Source organism: Copadichromis virginalis, linkage group LG7 (genome assembly GCF_057382275.1).
Source record: "Copadichromis virginalis isolate Kocher_CV1m ecotype Utaka linkage group LG7, C_Virginalis_male_GT1.1, whole genome shotgun sequence".
Lineage (NCBI taxonomy): Eukaryota > Metazoa > Chordata > Actinopteri > Cichliformes > Cichlidae > Copadichromis > Copadichromis virginalis.
In genome coordinates, this window is record NC_140624.1 from 40,063,690 (window position 1) to 40,078,222 (window position 14,533).

The 14,533-nt window shown below is 39.1% G+C and overlaps 1 protein-coding gene across 1 annotated transcript in view; it reads left to right on the top strand.

The window, feature by feature from the left end:
• grin3a (glutamate receptor, ionotropic, N-methyl-D-aspartate 3A) overlaps positions 1 to 14,533 on the top strand; it is a 57,899-nt gene that overhangs the window by 39,868 nt on the left and 3,498 nt on the right. The window contains exons 8-9 of the mRNA XM_085463345.1: positions 6,395 to 6,556; positions 6,820 to 6,890. Of these exons, the coding sequence (XP_085319471.1) occupies positions 6,395 to 6,556; positions 6,820 to 6,890 (233 nt within the window). The remainder of the gene's footprint in view (positions 1 to 6,394; positions 6,557 to 6,819; positions 6,891 to 14,533) is intronic.

Sequence of the window (14,533 nt, forward strand, 5' to 3'; positions counted from 1 at the left end):
CTCCCGTAGCCCAGTCCCCGATAGCAGTACGGTCCGCTGGTCAGCTTAACATTCAGCCAGGGGTCTCAAATCTCTCTGGCTCTGCATCAGCTCCTGCTGGGAGCTCGGATGAGCTCATCCAGGACTCCGCGGCTCCCACGCCGCCACCTACCTCGTCAGCTGGAGGGTCCGAGGGGCCCGTTCAGCCTCCTGTCTCCGCTGGAGGGTCCGAGGGGCCCGTTCAGCCTCCTGTCTCCGCTGGAGGGTCCGAGGGGCCCGTTCAGCCTCCTGTCTCCGCTGGAGGGTCCGAGGGGCCCGTTCAGCCTCCTGTCTCCGCTGGAGGGTCCGAGGGGCCCGTTCAGCCACCTTCCTCGTCAGCTGGGGGTTCTGGAGAACCGCACCAGCCTCATGCCACGTCAGCTGGAGGGTCCGAGGGGCCCGTTCAGCCTTCTGTCTCAGCTGGAGGGCCCGAGGAGCCCATCCAGCCACCTTCTGCTACGCCTGGTCCAGCCTGTGCTTCGTCAGCTGCAGCCTCAGAGCCGTCATCCTCGCCCGGTCCGGCCTCTGCATCAGCTGCTCCTGCTCCGCCTGGTCCGGCTGCAGCCTCAGGGTCTTCGTCTGCTGCAGCCTCAGGGTCTTCGTCTGCTGCAGCCTCAGGGTCTTCGTCTGCTGCAGCCTCAGGGTCTTCGTCTGGCCCCGCCGCAGCCTCAGAGTCTTCGTCTGGCCCCGCCTCGACTGGTCCTGTGCCCACCGGGCCTCGGCCAGTACGCCTGACACTGGAGAGCCGCCGCCGCCGCCTTGCGCACTGCCGGCCCCCTGAACTGCTTCGCCGCCGCCGCCTTTCCCGTGGCCGGCCTCCGGAACGGTTGGACTAGACTTTTGTGTTGTCGCCTCTCGGGTTGGCCTTCGGGCCTCTTTGGACATTCGCCTTCCTGTTCTGGACTCTTTTGTGTATTTGTGGACTCAGTTTTGTTCTCGTGCTCCTTGTTTTTGGTTCGTTTTGTTCCCTCCGTCCTGGTCCCCCGCCTCCCGCCCTGGGTGGGGTGTTTTCTGTTTCGCTTGTGTTTTGTTTCTCGGGTTTGGGCTGTCGGGAGCCAGCCCTTTAGGGGGGGGTGGTGTCATGGTCCTGGGCCATGTGGGCCCAGTATTCTTAGTTTTCATGTATTTTTGTATTTTGTTCTTTATTTAGGCCATGCTTCCTGGGTTGATCTGTTACGTTGTTCCTTATGTGTTTTCCCTTCGTGACTCTTACCCCCTGTGTGCCCCTCTGTGTATTTATGAGCCCTCGTCTCTCTTTGTGCTTTATTCTATGTTTTCCCCAGCCCGTTATGTCTGCGTTCTCCCCGTGCTCTCTCTCCTCCTGTTTGAACCTCTGTGTACTTTGCCCATCTCCCATCAGTGTTACGTTCACTCCTGCCGTGTCTTGTTATGATTATCAGTGTCACCTGTGTTCCCCGTGTGCATCCACTTCCCCTGATCATCCCTCATGTGTATTTAGTCTCTGTGTTTCGTACAGTCTGTGTCGCGTCGTCTGTGTTCTCACCTCCATGTTTTCACGGTCAGTCCTTGCAGTGATCATCATAGTCTGAGTTTTCTTAGTTTGTCGCAGTATTAGTTTTCCCAGTTTAGTTATAGTCTAGTCACGCCATCCCTGCTTTGTTTGTGCACTTGGTCTTCAGCCATAATAAAGGCTCGCTTTCTGTTAAGTTCACTCCCGTCTACTCACTTGTGTATGCACCTGGGTCCATCACACACACCACCGCACGGCCTGTCTCTGCAGACCGTGACAACTGCGCTTGATCCTTTTGTACTTTGTTCTTTTTATTTATTTTCTTAGCTGCTGTGTGGATGGCAACATAATGTCTGTCGATCACAAGGATGTCGCCTAAATAAGCACTCGTGATTTGTACCTTTGAATGACAGCGTCTACTAAATACTTAATCTTAAATGTAAATTGCCACAACTCCTGCTTCTGAGCTCATGAAATGGCAATGTGGCACGTTGCATTGCCACAGATTCAATGTCACCTAAGTGAATCATTTCCCGGTGTGTAGCAGTTAGACGTGTTATAGATGCTATCTAGAGCTGCAGACATTTAAATTGCTCCGGGTACAATTCATTTTGCACCATCATACCTCAGTCTGCCTAACGCTACGGAGGAGAAACCTGCTCAACTGATATTTAGCTTCATCTGGGTGTGTATTTCAATTTTTGTCTCACAGAAACCACAGTACGGTGATCATGTGCACACTTAGGGTTCTCATATTATTGGTAATGATTTTAAATATCAAGTATATATCATTAACTTAAAATGACCTAAACTGATTTCTAAACTTTGTTGTTCACTTGCATACATCGGGCAACATCAGCAGGGCCCTCATGTCATATAAGCAATATGAGTTACTGACAAGCTTGGCCCAGTTTTAGCCCTGCTCAGCACTTTTTTTTGTAGCAATTATTTATACCGATGAGTGACTACCACCAGCAGTAAGCCTAAGGATTCTGAAAAGATGAAAAATCTGATGGATTGGCTTCACTGAGGTACAGTAGCCAAGCTCTCTGGCATTTACCCAGCTCTCCGTCACCCCAAAGAATCTGATCCCATTTGAAGTAATAAAATCAATACCAATAAATTGCATATTATTCAATTACCTAACATTAGGAGGGCCAAACTTAGCATTACCGAGAAATAAATGGTGATAAAAGAAGTGAAGATGATAAAAGTGATGTGCTTTTTTATTGATTTTTTTTCTGCTAATTTATGCAGTCAAATGGTGAAATATAACAGCACCATTAGAAATGATTGTTGTATATAGTGGTATGAGCCTAGAAGCATGTGTTACCAAAAACCTGTAGCATATAGTATGTGTTTTCATGTGCTGAGCCTTCTAATGAGCAGTGTTGGGAAGGTTACTTTTAAAATGTATTCCATTACAGATTACAGAATACATGCCCCAAAACGTATTTTGTAACGTATTCTGTTACGTTACTCAATGAGAGTAACGTATTCTGAATACTTTGGATTACTTAATATATTATCGTGCTTTTTACAACTACATAAATGTACTATTGCTGTGTGAATTATTACTATTACTGAAGGTCCGCGACTCCGAACCGTAGTAAAGGGACCTCTGGCTAATACATCGGTTCCGTGTCGGGCTCGTAGCCGAAAAATAGATTTACTTTGTTGTCTGGGTCAACTTTGCTAGCGAGAGACAGAGAGAGGCGTTGAAAGGCTGCTCCAACGGAACTTATTGTTTTCGGAGGAAAACACGAACACGGTGTACAGTCGAGTCTTAATAGCTTACTTACAACTGGGCTCGTCAGGCTCTCTTCTTGGCTGCAGTGGTTATTATTATATTTACATGCTTCCAGCTCCCGTTTCTGCTCGATGACAACTCGTACTTTTCCACTCTCCTTTTTCTCCCTCCTCGCGCTCACAGACACATAACGGGTATGGCAGTCCATTCTCCCTGCAGCACGGACTACACTGCCCATGAGGCCACATCCTTTAGGGCTATGTCTCTAACACTCTGCCTATTAGCTTAGCACAACAACAACAACAAAAAGGCGCTCTCTCACCCAGGAAACACACAGTCGCAGAGAGAGAGCGTCACACTGTAACCACGGCAACCGTAACCCTGCCGCCTGGAACAACAGATCGTAGCTGTCAAACAAAACCCAAACAGTCCTGACCCGCCACAATATGAAACAGGAAAGTACCGCCGTGTAATCCATTTATTTCAACAAAGTAACTGTATTCTAAATACCACCTTTTTAAACGGTAACTGTAACGGAATACAGTTACTCATATTTTGTATTTTAAATACGTAACAGCGGTACATGTATTCCGTTACTCCCCAACACTGCTAATGAGGAATGTTGGAGTGTGCTATTAGACACAGACTCAAACGTGTTCTTTATTCACTGAAGCTGGAGTATTAGGCTACGTTCACACTGCAGGGAAAGCGCATCAAATCCGACTTTTATGACCCTTTGCGACCCATATCCGATCATGGTATGTCAGTGTGAACAGCACAAATCCGATATTTTCAAATCTGATCTAGGTCACTTTCGTATGTGGTACTGAATCCGATACATATCTGATGTTTTAGAAAGCGACTGCTGTTTGATGGTTATGTTGCATTAAATTCGTCTTTTACGTCACTGACACAAGACAGACACCAATTATCAGCGCTAGAGAAAACAAATGAGAAAGCATGGCGGCCATTGTTATAGCACGGGCTCTCTTAATTTCTCAGTGTCCTTCTCTCTCTAATTTATTTCTCAAAATTCTGTCTGTTACGACTGTGCAGGAATTGATAGACTGCTGCAACAACACCTACTAGCTCTGTAGCCGCCATTTTTGCTTCCGCAAACAGAAGGCGTTGTGTGTGACGTCTTCTTTTGCGCATGCGGGCCGCTTTGAGGGCCGTGAATCGTTCACACTAGAGAGCGTTTGCTGTCATATTTCCTTTGTAGTATGAACAACCAGACAAAAAAAATCGGATTTGATCACAAAATCGGAATTGAGCATTAAGACCTGCAGTGTGAACGTAGCCTTAGATCAGATTAACGTCACATATATACAGTGAGCTCATCTTGACTTTGAAGGATACCGCAGTTTTTCCCCTATCCCAATGGATTTCTATAGAGTTTAAAATGTATGCCAGCACAGCCAAAGGTTACTATTCTCTTTATTCAACAACTTCTCAGGAATCATTATCTTCCACCGTCCAAAATTTCCTTACTGCTAGCGTGCCAAGTCACAAAAATGCATTGATAAATTTAATCCATCATGTATTCTTCACCAACATGACTTTATAATGTAATCACTGCAGCTGCCCCGGTATCAAAAAGCTATTGCACACTCAGCACTAAAAAGATTCTTATGAGAATATATGTAACTGCAGTAACTGCAACAAGTGGTCAATTAAGCAAAGTGTTATATCACATTTGTAGATGGCTACATGTACAGACTCGCACAATAATATGGACACATTTAGAACAGAACGAGTGTAAATTAAGATGTGAAGGAGGCAATCACAATCTGATCGAAAGTGTGATATCCCAGAGGGATTCTCTTATATTTCAGAAGAATGAGAAAACTTGTTCCAAAAGATTTAAAATTCATTTCATGACGTGTTTGCCCTGAGTTTGTAAATGCAAGGTGGTCTTACTTCAGATTTCCAGTCCTCTGAAAAATTATTCTGTTTTTATTTAAATGAAACAAGCAATTTTTACCTGTGACTGACTTCGTAATGATATTTGGAGGCTATCGCCCTTAATTTTGCCCTCAGTTTCTTTTTATGAGCAAAATAAGCTAATAATCCATATGAATCACATGTAAGCAATACATTTAATATATTATTTATTGCATTATGTGTCTCAAATAATTAGACAATGAGAATTTCAAGATATAAGTATGAAGCTTAAAGTCATTTACTGTCATATGAATAAGAGGACTCTATGCAAAATCTAAGTACACCCTAAATTACAGATTCAGTTACTTATAAAACCATCTTTAGCAGGAATAACTTAAAGTACTTGTTTTCTATATGACTTTGTAATGCCCTCACACTGTTGTGTGACTTATACAGGGTCATTGCAACACCTTGATTCTTTCTGTTGTCAATGTTCTATGCTTCATTGTACTGAGATCATTGCCCTGTTGCATGGCCGAAGTGAAGCTTCAGCAGTTCATCAGATTGCCTAGCATTTGGCTCTAGAATAGTTTGGTGCAGGGGTCCTGTGGCTGCAAAACCAACCACCAACCACCAAATCATCATCACTAAAGTGTTGTGCTTGACAGAGGTGTTTGTGCCGATACGATTTGTTTGTTTTTTGCCAAACATCTTTGTTTTGGTCTCATCTGTTCAAAGGACATTGATCCAGACGTCTTGTGGTTTCTTCAGATTCAGTTTTGCAAACATAAACAGTGCTACCATGTTCTTTTTAGAGAGAAGAGGCTTGCAACACTTCCAAACACACACTTGTTCATTTTTTTTTAAATCATACTGTCATGAACTTTAATATTTAATGTGCTAACTGGAGGCTGTAACATTTGAGGTATTGCTCCTGGGTTTTTTGCAGTTTCTCTGAGCTTGCAAGGTCTGACCTCTGGGTAATTCTGCTGGGGCATCCACTCATGGGAAGATTGTGTCATTGTGTTAACAAACAACTGAATGCTCCAGACCAGTAAATTGCCAAAGCCTTTACTTTTATAGTCCGTTGCATAGCATCCTGCGAAAACAATCTGTTTCACTTGACTGTTCATGGATTGTTTTTAAACATCTGCTTCTCCATATGCATATCTGTATACACACTCCCTGTATAACCTCCTTTATCCTTCCCACCTTTTCACTTTCTCAAGCTTCTCTATCATATACTGATTGTCTCATTTCTTTCTCTCCAGACGCTGCAGATGGGTATAAAGCATTTTTCTGGTCTGTTTGTGATGTTGTGTGTGGGCGTGGCTTTATCTTTGCTGACCACCATAGCGGAACACATTGTGTACAAGCTGGTGATCCCAAGGGTCAAGGAGCCACGCTTCAAATACTGGCTACACACAAGCCAGGTACGGACCAGACTCACACTCAAACACACATGTGGTGACCGTGACTGTGGTCACACTATAATTTAAAAATAGTTTGTGCAAGCAATTATGAAAAATAAGATTTATAAAATGAATAGTTTTTATCTACAGTTTCTGGTTTTGCAAATTTTGTGCATTTGTTTTTTGTTCTTGCTTTGTTGTTGCTGCTTATGGTAAAGTCTTTCAGACACTTAAAAATCAGACACATCATTTACAGTAAGCACATGTTGTTGCTTGTTTTCCAGAGATTACACCGGGCCCTCAACTCAGTCTTCACAGATGACAAACTACCGACTATTACAAAGCCTGAAAAGGGGTACTGTTATTGTCTTTAAAGTGTGGGCATTGTATTATTTCAGTTTGGTCTTTCATCATCTATACTTGATGAAACATCCATCCCTAAGTGACTGATCTGAATCTGATCTGAGCACATATGTGTTGTAATTATTTATGAATTGTTTGGAACATTTGTTTGTTATCTTCATCGGTACATTACAAAAATTCAGTATATATGGTGCAACAGATCCATTTTAAACACTTTATACCATTTTTTGTTGTTTTTGCTGTTTTTCGCAGGTGTGATGTAAGAATTGTTTATTAAATGCTGCTTATTTTCCCATCACTTTGGATTTTTAAACACAATAACATAGTTACATATTACAAACGAAGATGAAAAATGCTCCTAAATGTGATGCATGCTTAAATACACCACATTGACTGAGACTAAAAATGCAAACAAGGTGTTCCTGTAAGAAGCCAATATTTGAAAGTTAAATGGTGCATTGGCCAAATTATAAGCTGAACAGTAAGTGACATCAATTAACATCCAAATGGAAGTTAAGGGACCCATTTTTAATCAAAAACTAAATAGAAAGGTCAATCTGTTGGAAGCCAATTATCAGTGAGGGAAATTGAGAAAATAATCCACGCTGACGTCACGTGGTATTGTTGAAAACAGTGGGTGAGAAAGGGAGAATCAGTAAATCATGAAAGCGTCTTTATGTAGGCACTTTCAGTGTCCTTTGCATGGGGACATTTAATTGCACATATTAATACATATTAGTTGCATACACTTTGATACTGTGTGCCATAGCGTAGCCCTGCCCTTTTCACATTTAGCCATCAAGCATCTAATCATACCACCACCCTTTGTCTTGATTTGGATTTACTTGGTCTCCCCTTAGAAGCAAAATAAAGTTCCATTTTATAGTATAGTTCATTCACATCTACCACTCACTCCATACTGAGAGCACACTCAGGTGGAGCACTTAAAGTAAGGATTAAATACACTTAATAATTATGGAGCCGAGGCCATGTGAGGGATGCCTGTGGTAATGAGGATGGATTGCCTACTCTTGCATAATTATACTCATTCAATCAAGTTATTCTGCATGCTGTCTAAGAGTCAGAAATTATTACCGTCTCATTGTCAGCGCTCTGCCGAAAAACTTGTGTGTCAAAAGTGTCTTTTGTGCAATCAGAGCACTGAAATCAGATCTTCCCGTGCAGGATTTTATACTCTAGACAGTTTCAGTTAGAATTAAACTGTGCGAAACGATACCAAAATGCATCATTATCAGTCCTAGTCTGTACTGTATGGTACTGAAAATCGCTATACAGGATGACCAAATGGAACACATGGATGGAAATTAAATTGGAAATCACTACTACTTAGGATGAAGCTATAGCACATTTCATTTCCTAAGTGTGTTAACTGGGATGTAGGAAAACCCAATGACAGCAGAGAACACTGTCTGTGTGAGATAATTAGCAGCAGTGTCTGTAATACCGTGAAATATTCTCGGATGGCCAGTTAAGATTGCATGCTTTGGTATCAAGCACAGTGTTAAGGTCATGAAGCTCTGGCAATGACTGACAGCCAGGCTAAAATAGGATTATCTGTCGCTCTGAATACACCAATGATATCAGTTACAATTCAGCTACAATACTCTGTTTCAGTAGTGGAGAATTGTTCCGTCTCTTTAATACCTAATACTAAAATTACGTAAATTAGTTGGGGTTTTTTTTAATAAATAGTAAACTTATTTAACATTGTATTTCATATCATTTTATTTACAGTTTTCTTTTTTTGTGGCCTTCCATTTAATATGCATTATTTTATTTTATTTTGTTTTTATCTGAGTAGGGTTTTCATTTTCTAATCCCACTGTCTCATTTAGGAAAATTTAAAATGTAGATATGATTCATGCCATGGCTGACATGTGCTTAGATGGAATTTGTGGCATGTTTTTAAAAACCTGCTGACACAGGTCAAAATAAGAGACAAAAAAACTGTAAGCTAGTTTTAAAGTAATTTACTTGAGACTGGTGTTCTACGCTGTAGTCCAATGCAGCGATTCTATATTTTGCTTAATAAAAGACACCCTCTGACCTCAGCATAGCAAGCTGCGTGTGTCTTGTTTTGACTGTTGATAGAAACATCTGTACTGATATACGGGCTAGGAAAATAAAAGTTACTGGTGAATAAAATGCAATTTAAAAAAAATCTTTTTAGCTTCGAGAACTGCTGCAGATAAGCGGAAGTAGGATGAGAAAACTTCACTGATTGACATAAGATAGAAAAATAACTGCAAGTACTGGAAGTTGTGATTTTCAATACTATCGGATGCTGTTTTGGTGTGTCCAAGTTTTGTTTTGGCCTCTCATATAAAGAATATAATTCAAATCGAGGGCATCTTTAGTTCAGGCTGGAAACAAAATCAAGCTAATAGTTCAGTCATATGCATTTGGCAAATCTCTTGCAGGCGTGCTGTTTAGGTAATTTTAACTTCACACTTCAAGCTGCTTTGCAACCAAACTCTACCCCAGCTTCTTTTTTATGTAATGTGTCACTTAATGTCAGTTATCATTGATCATTCTTTGAATCTTTCTGCTTTTGGCTTTTCATATATGTTGGAAGGGTTGTGAGAATTTCACTGGAGGAGGACCAAAAATCTAACCTTTTAATCCAACCAGTGGTAATACACAGAAAGACAGCATTGAAGCACAAGTAATGCAGACATGGGGCAGGCAAAATGCAAAGACATGACAAAATATCATACAAGAGGAAACCAGAGACTAAAAACGTGGGCCGAAACAAATAAAAACACCAGGAACTCCAGAAAAAAAGGTACAGGAAAAGAATCACTAGAAAACTGGACTAGTAGTAACAAGACAATGTGGGAGAACAAATGGGTGTATATATACTGGGGTGAGTGATTAAGTAATTGGACACAGAAGAGTAATTGGTAGTTTGGGAATGGATGTAGAAAGCAACGCCGGTCAGATTAATCAGGTCATAGATTATAATTATCAAGGATGGAAAACTACTAAAGGGAGGAAGTAAAACTGATTAGAATACACAAAGACTAATGATTACAAAATATAACAGGAAATGACTTGAACCGGAACATAACACTCCAAAACCAAAGGTGTGCAACTTTCCAAAACTTAAATAACTACACATGGAAACAACAGTCTTTCTATACATACATCTTGATTTTAAAGCATAGATCCAGTACATTATTATAGTGGAAAGTTGTCTCAGGCTGGAGAAAATGAATAAAAATGTGTGCTATGTGAAGAACACGTTCGAATGTTGCAGAAAAATAATGATTCGAATTTTGACATGACTTCAGTGTGAGTTGCACACATTATGTTGCACATTTTTCTTTCTGACCTTGATAAGCATTATATTTTGTGGGTCACTGCATGGTGGTAATTTCTACAAGGGCAAAAAAAGTAAAGTCTGTGTTCATATATTTTCCATTGAAATGGTGTGAACACTGTTTCAATCATTGTACCAATTCATAAAAGATGAAGGGGCTGCTCTCAGAGTTAACACCCTGAATACCAAATCAAGGAAAATTGCTTAGATGGATGGATAAACAATGAAGGAATCCAGCTTTTTAGTTAATGCGAAAGGAGGAAATGCTGTAGAATACTAATGAAAAAGAATCATCTTTATTTATCTCACACTTTTCAGAGCAGTGGAAGTGCTTTAAAACAAACAATAAATAATCAATAATATAAGCAGAAAAGAAGGATAATATATGTCAGTTAACATTAAAGTATACAAGTCTATAAACTGACTCCTTTTATTTCACCTTTGGCTTAAAAGCCTTAATTTTCCACAAATGCTTTAGTGCTGACAGTGCAAAGACCTCATGCCTCTATTTCTTTCAATCTAAATGTTCTCAAACACACCGGGGACCTACCTGTGAATATCTCACTTCGTTCAGAACTTACATACTGGTCATATTTCCTGCCTTCACCGTATTCTCCAGTTCCATTTTGATCTGGCCCAGAATTCCTTCATAATAAGTGTTTAAACCGAAAATGGAAATATATATCAATTGATATGCATACATACATCTATTTTCACGTAACATAATTTCCTGTTTTACCAAAAGATAAAAAGATAACAGTTGTGACGATTCAAATATATTTTATCTACTTTTTATGGGGTTTATCATATAACCATGTTAAACACTGTGCTTAATGCTATAATATTTTTAAAAAAGCTAATTTTAAATATTAAATCAACAATAATATAACGTTAATGCATTAGTCAATGTCAGAATATGCAGCATAATTTTCATTGTTTTTAAGGTGTTCTTTTTTGAGCAGTGTACACAAATTTTTTAACATCTGTAAAACAGTATGAAAAATTAAAATATTAAATTTTTTGTGTATTTTGGGTCACTTTGGAAAAAGACTGGTTTAAAGGATGAAATTTGTTTTATTTTTTACTTATTTCAAACATTAAAATTAGTCAAATTTGACCTGTATAGAATGTAATAGTTATAGAATAGTTGAAGAACTTCCTACTGGTTACATTTGTAAATGCTGAAACTTCCATGATTATCTCAGGACTTCAAAATGTTCCATCTTTTACTGCAGACACAAGTGCAGTCAAGTCCTCCTGTCAAAAAGATGCACACATGAATTTAATAAAATTAAAAACAACTCTTTTCATGTTGTGTGTCAGCTTTAGTCTCTTTTGATGTCTGGAGTATCAGATTAAATTCTCCTTGTTACTTTTTTTATCGCCAAGTGAAAATTCCTTTGATTCAAAGCGCTCGTCTGTTAGGCTTTACTTTGTATGATGAGAGTATCTCATCTTCACTGCTTTAATAAAATCATGTTAGTTTTTTTTTTTCAGCTTGCAGAGGTGGTCCAGTAGATTTTAGGCAAGGCAAGGCAAGGCAAGTTTATTTGTATAGCACAATTCAACAACAAGGTGATTCAAAGTGCTTTACAGAGACATTAGAAACAAGAACAAATAAAAAGCATGATTTAAAATTGATTAAAACAAGCAAATAAACTAACTAACTAATTAACAAACAAACAAACAAACAAACAAAACAGTATATAAAATCAAAACAGATAAAATCAGAACAGTAGATAAAATCAGTGATAAATGTAAGTTTTGAAATTTAAGCTTTTAAAAAGTTTCTTTTTGGAAAGGAAAAGAAAAGAAATGTTGTTCTTTTGTTAGACTTCAAGTTCAATAAGGCCTACAGCAAACATTGGAGTTGAGAGGGAATATGTTTTATTGGTTCTTAATATACTTTAAAGTTGTATTTTCATCTTCAGTAATAAAGAGCAGACAGTTAAGGCAATCTGAGGTATTTTTATTATGGACTACAGTTTGTATACACAAAATATGTTTTCTTAACTTGACTTTTTGTATTTTGAATCATAAATATAATTTTGTTAAATGCATATTTTACAAAAATTGTGTGCTTCTTTAAATTGTAACACTGAATATTTCCCTTGGCTTTTAATTCTCTAACTTAACCAAACAGCTCATAATCTTTAATAAATCAATAGTAGACAATGAAGAAATAAATGAAGCTTATTATATATTAACTGAACTAAACAATGGAATAATAGCTAAATTTACAAAATCAGTTTAAATGATAAGGGCAACCTCAGCCTCTAGCAAACATTTCCATGGTTGGTGAAGCATAAAAGCAAGGACACAGTGGTATTTTCTCCAGTGATAACAGAACACTCATCTTCTCAACTTCTCATTTATGTAGTGTAAATGCCTTTATTTCTATCTTCTTCCTATTAAGTTCTTGCTGTGTTTTTTTACATGCTTTTTTAATCTTTTTCAACATGGGTTTATTTTCATAGTACAATCAAAGAAACTGACATATCACCAAGGTGAACTACAGTTACATGTTCTTTAGAGGTTGTGTAGCTTTGAAGTGCTAGTCAAACCTCTTTGAATTGTGAATTAATATTTTCTTGTTTGTTATCCTTCTACGTTGCTTGTTACGTGATATTAAATGATTTTTAAAAGGCAAGAGGAATGATGTACATTGGACAATGATTAAGGATCATAGTGCTACTAAGAATGGAGGACAGCAAAAGGGGGGAGGGAGGAAAGAAGAGGATTTGTAAGGTAATACATGTTAAAAGTGCAAATGAACATGAAATCCGTGGTGTTGTGTCAAAGTAATGTCTCTCTGGACCTTCAGTCCACATTACTGCTGCTAGTGCTTGTTAGCGCAAAGATCACAGTGGACCTGGGGTTGGATAGGAAAGGTTTTGGGGATCAGGGCTGGTGGCAGAGGAAATTAATTGGACATGAATTTGACTTCTATATTGAGCTCTGGCAATGTCTTCTTTTTTTGTGTTCAGTACCTACATGTGGCGATAGCCTATTCATTAAAAAAACTTGTGCATAAGACTGGATCCAAGCATCTGCCAAATATTATTTGGTGAGTTGCTGCTATTCCTGTGGTTTTTCAAACTTGAACACCAGGTTCAAAGTTCTGACAAAACTGAATTGGCAATATAACCATTCAGCCAGTCCGATAATGAGATGTACTTTAAGAAATTCCAAAAACAATCAATCAATCAGCCTCTTACTTACTTGTTTTTTTAATCTTATCGTACTGTCATACTGACATTAAGATGTACATGAACATGAACATTTGAAGGTATGACTTGGGGTGAATTTGCTGTCGCGCCCATCCTGGGAAGACTGTGGCAACACGCCTGAATGCTCCACTGAACCAAACTAGTGGTGGTCACACTTGCTATTGGTCAGATAATCAAGTGCATTTGATCTGCAGCATCTGGCTGCTAGTTAGTCAAGGTGTCTTTATATACTGGCAAGGCCTTAAGCCAAGCTAATATCCACCCACAGCTTTTCTTTAAAAAAATTGTTTTGTTTTGTTTCATTTTACCAAGAAATGTACACGGGCTTAACAGGATAGATATACCGGCATTTCCTTAGGGAGGCAAAAAGCAATTAAATGAGGAGGGTTTGGTCCTCATTACCTGGAATGACCTGAAATACTACAGAATCACTTTAAAAATCTATCATCTTTTAGTCCTACCTAGACTACTGTATCTGTTTATGTCTCTACCTATCAAAATCCCCAAATCTCAGTTCCATGACTGAGACAAACAAATATCTTGATTTATTTGGAGCGGGCGGAAAACCTAGAATTAAATATAGCACATTATTAATTCATAAAGATAAAGGCGGCTTCTCCCTCCCAAGTCTCCGAGATTACTACCTTGCTGCTCAACTCAAAATAGTTATACAATGGTGTGATGATACTTGTGGGGCCCGATGGAAAGACATTGAGAATATCTGTGGGGTCATTTCAATACAAGCCCTGATAGGAGATCAGAAACTGGCAACAGCTTGTCAGAAAAAACTGAACCCCTTAGCATCTTTTACATTGCTTATCTGGTTTGTGTGGGGAAACTGTTGCAAACCATACCCACATATTCTGGTCTTGTCGAAAACTTTCTAAATTTTGGGAAGATGTTATATCAAAGATAGAACAGACTATAGGCTTTAAATCAAAACAACGGCCCTTCATAACATTTTATTTAGGAGACTTACCCGAAGAATTAACAAGCAATAACAAATATCTCCTGAAGATTCTTACTGCTAGGCAAGGCAAGGCAAGTTTATTTGTATAGCAC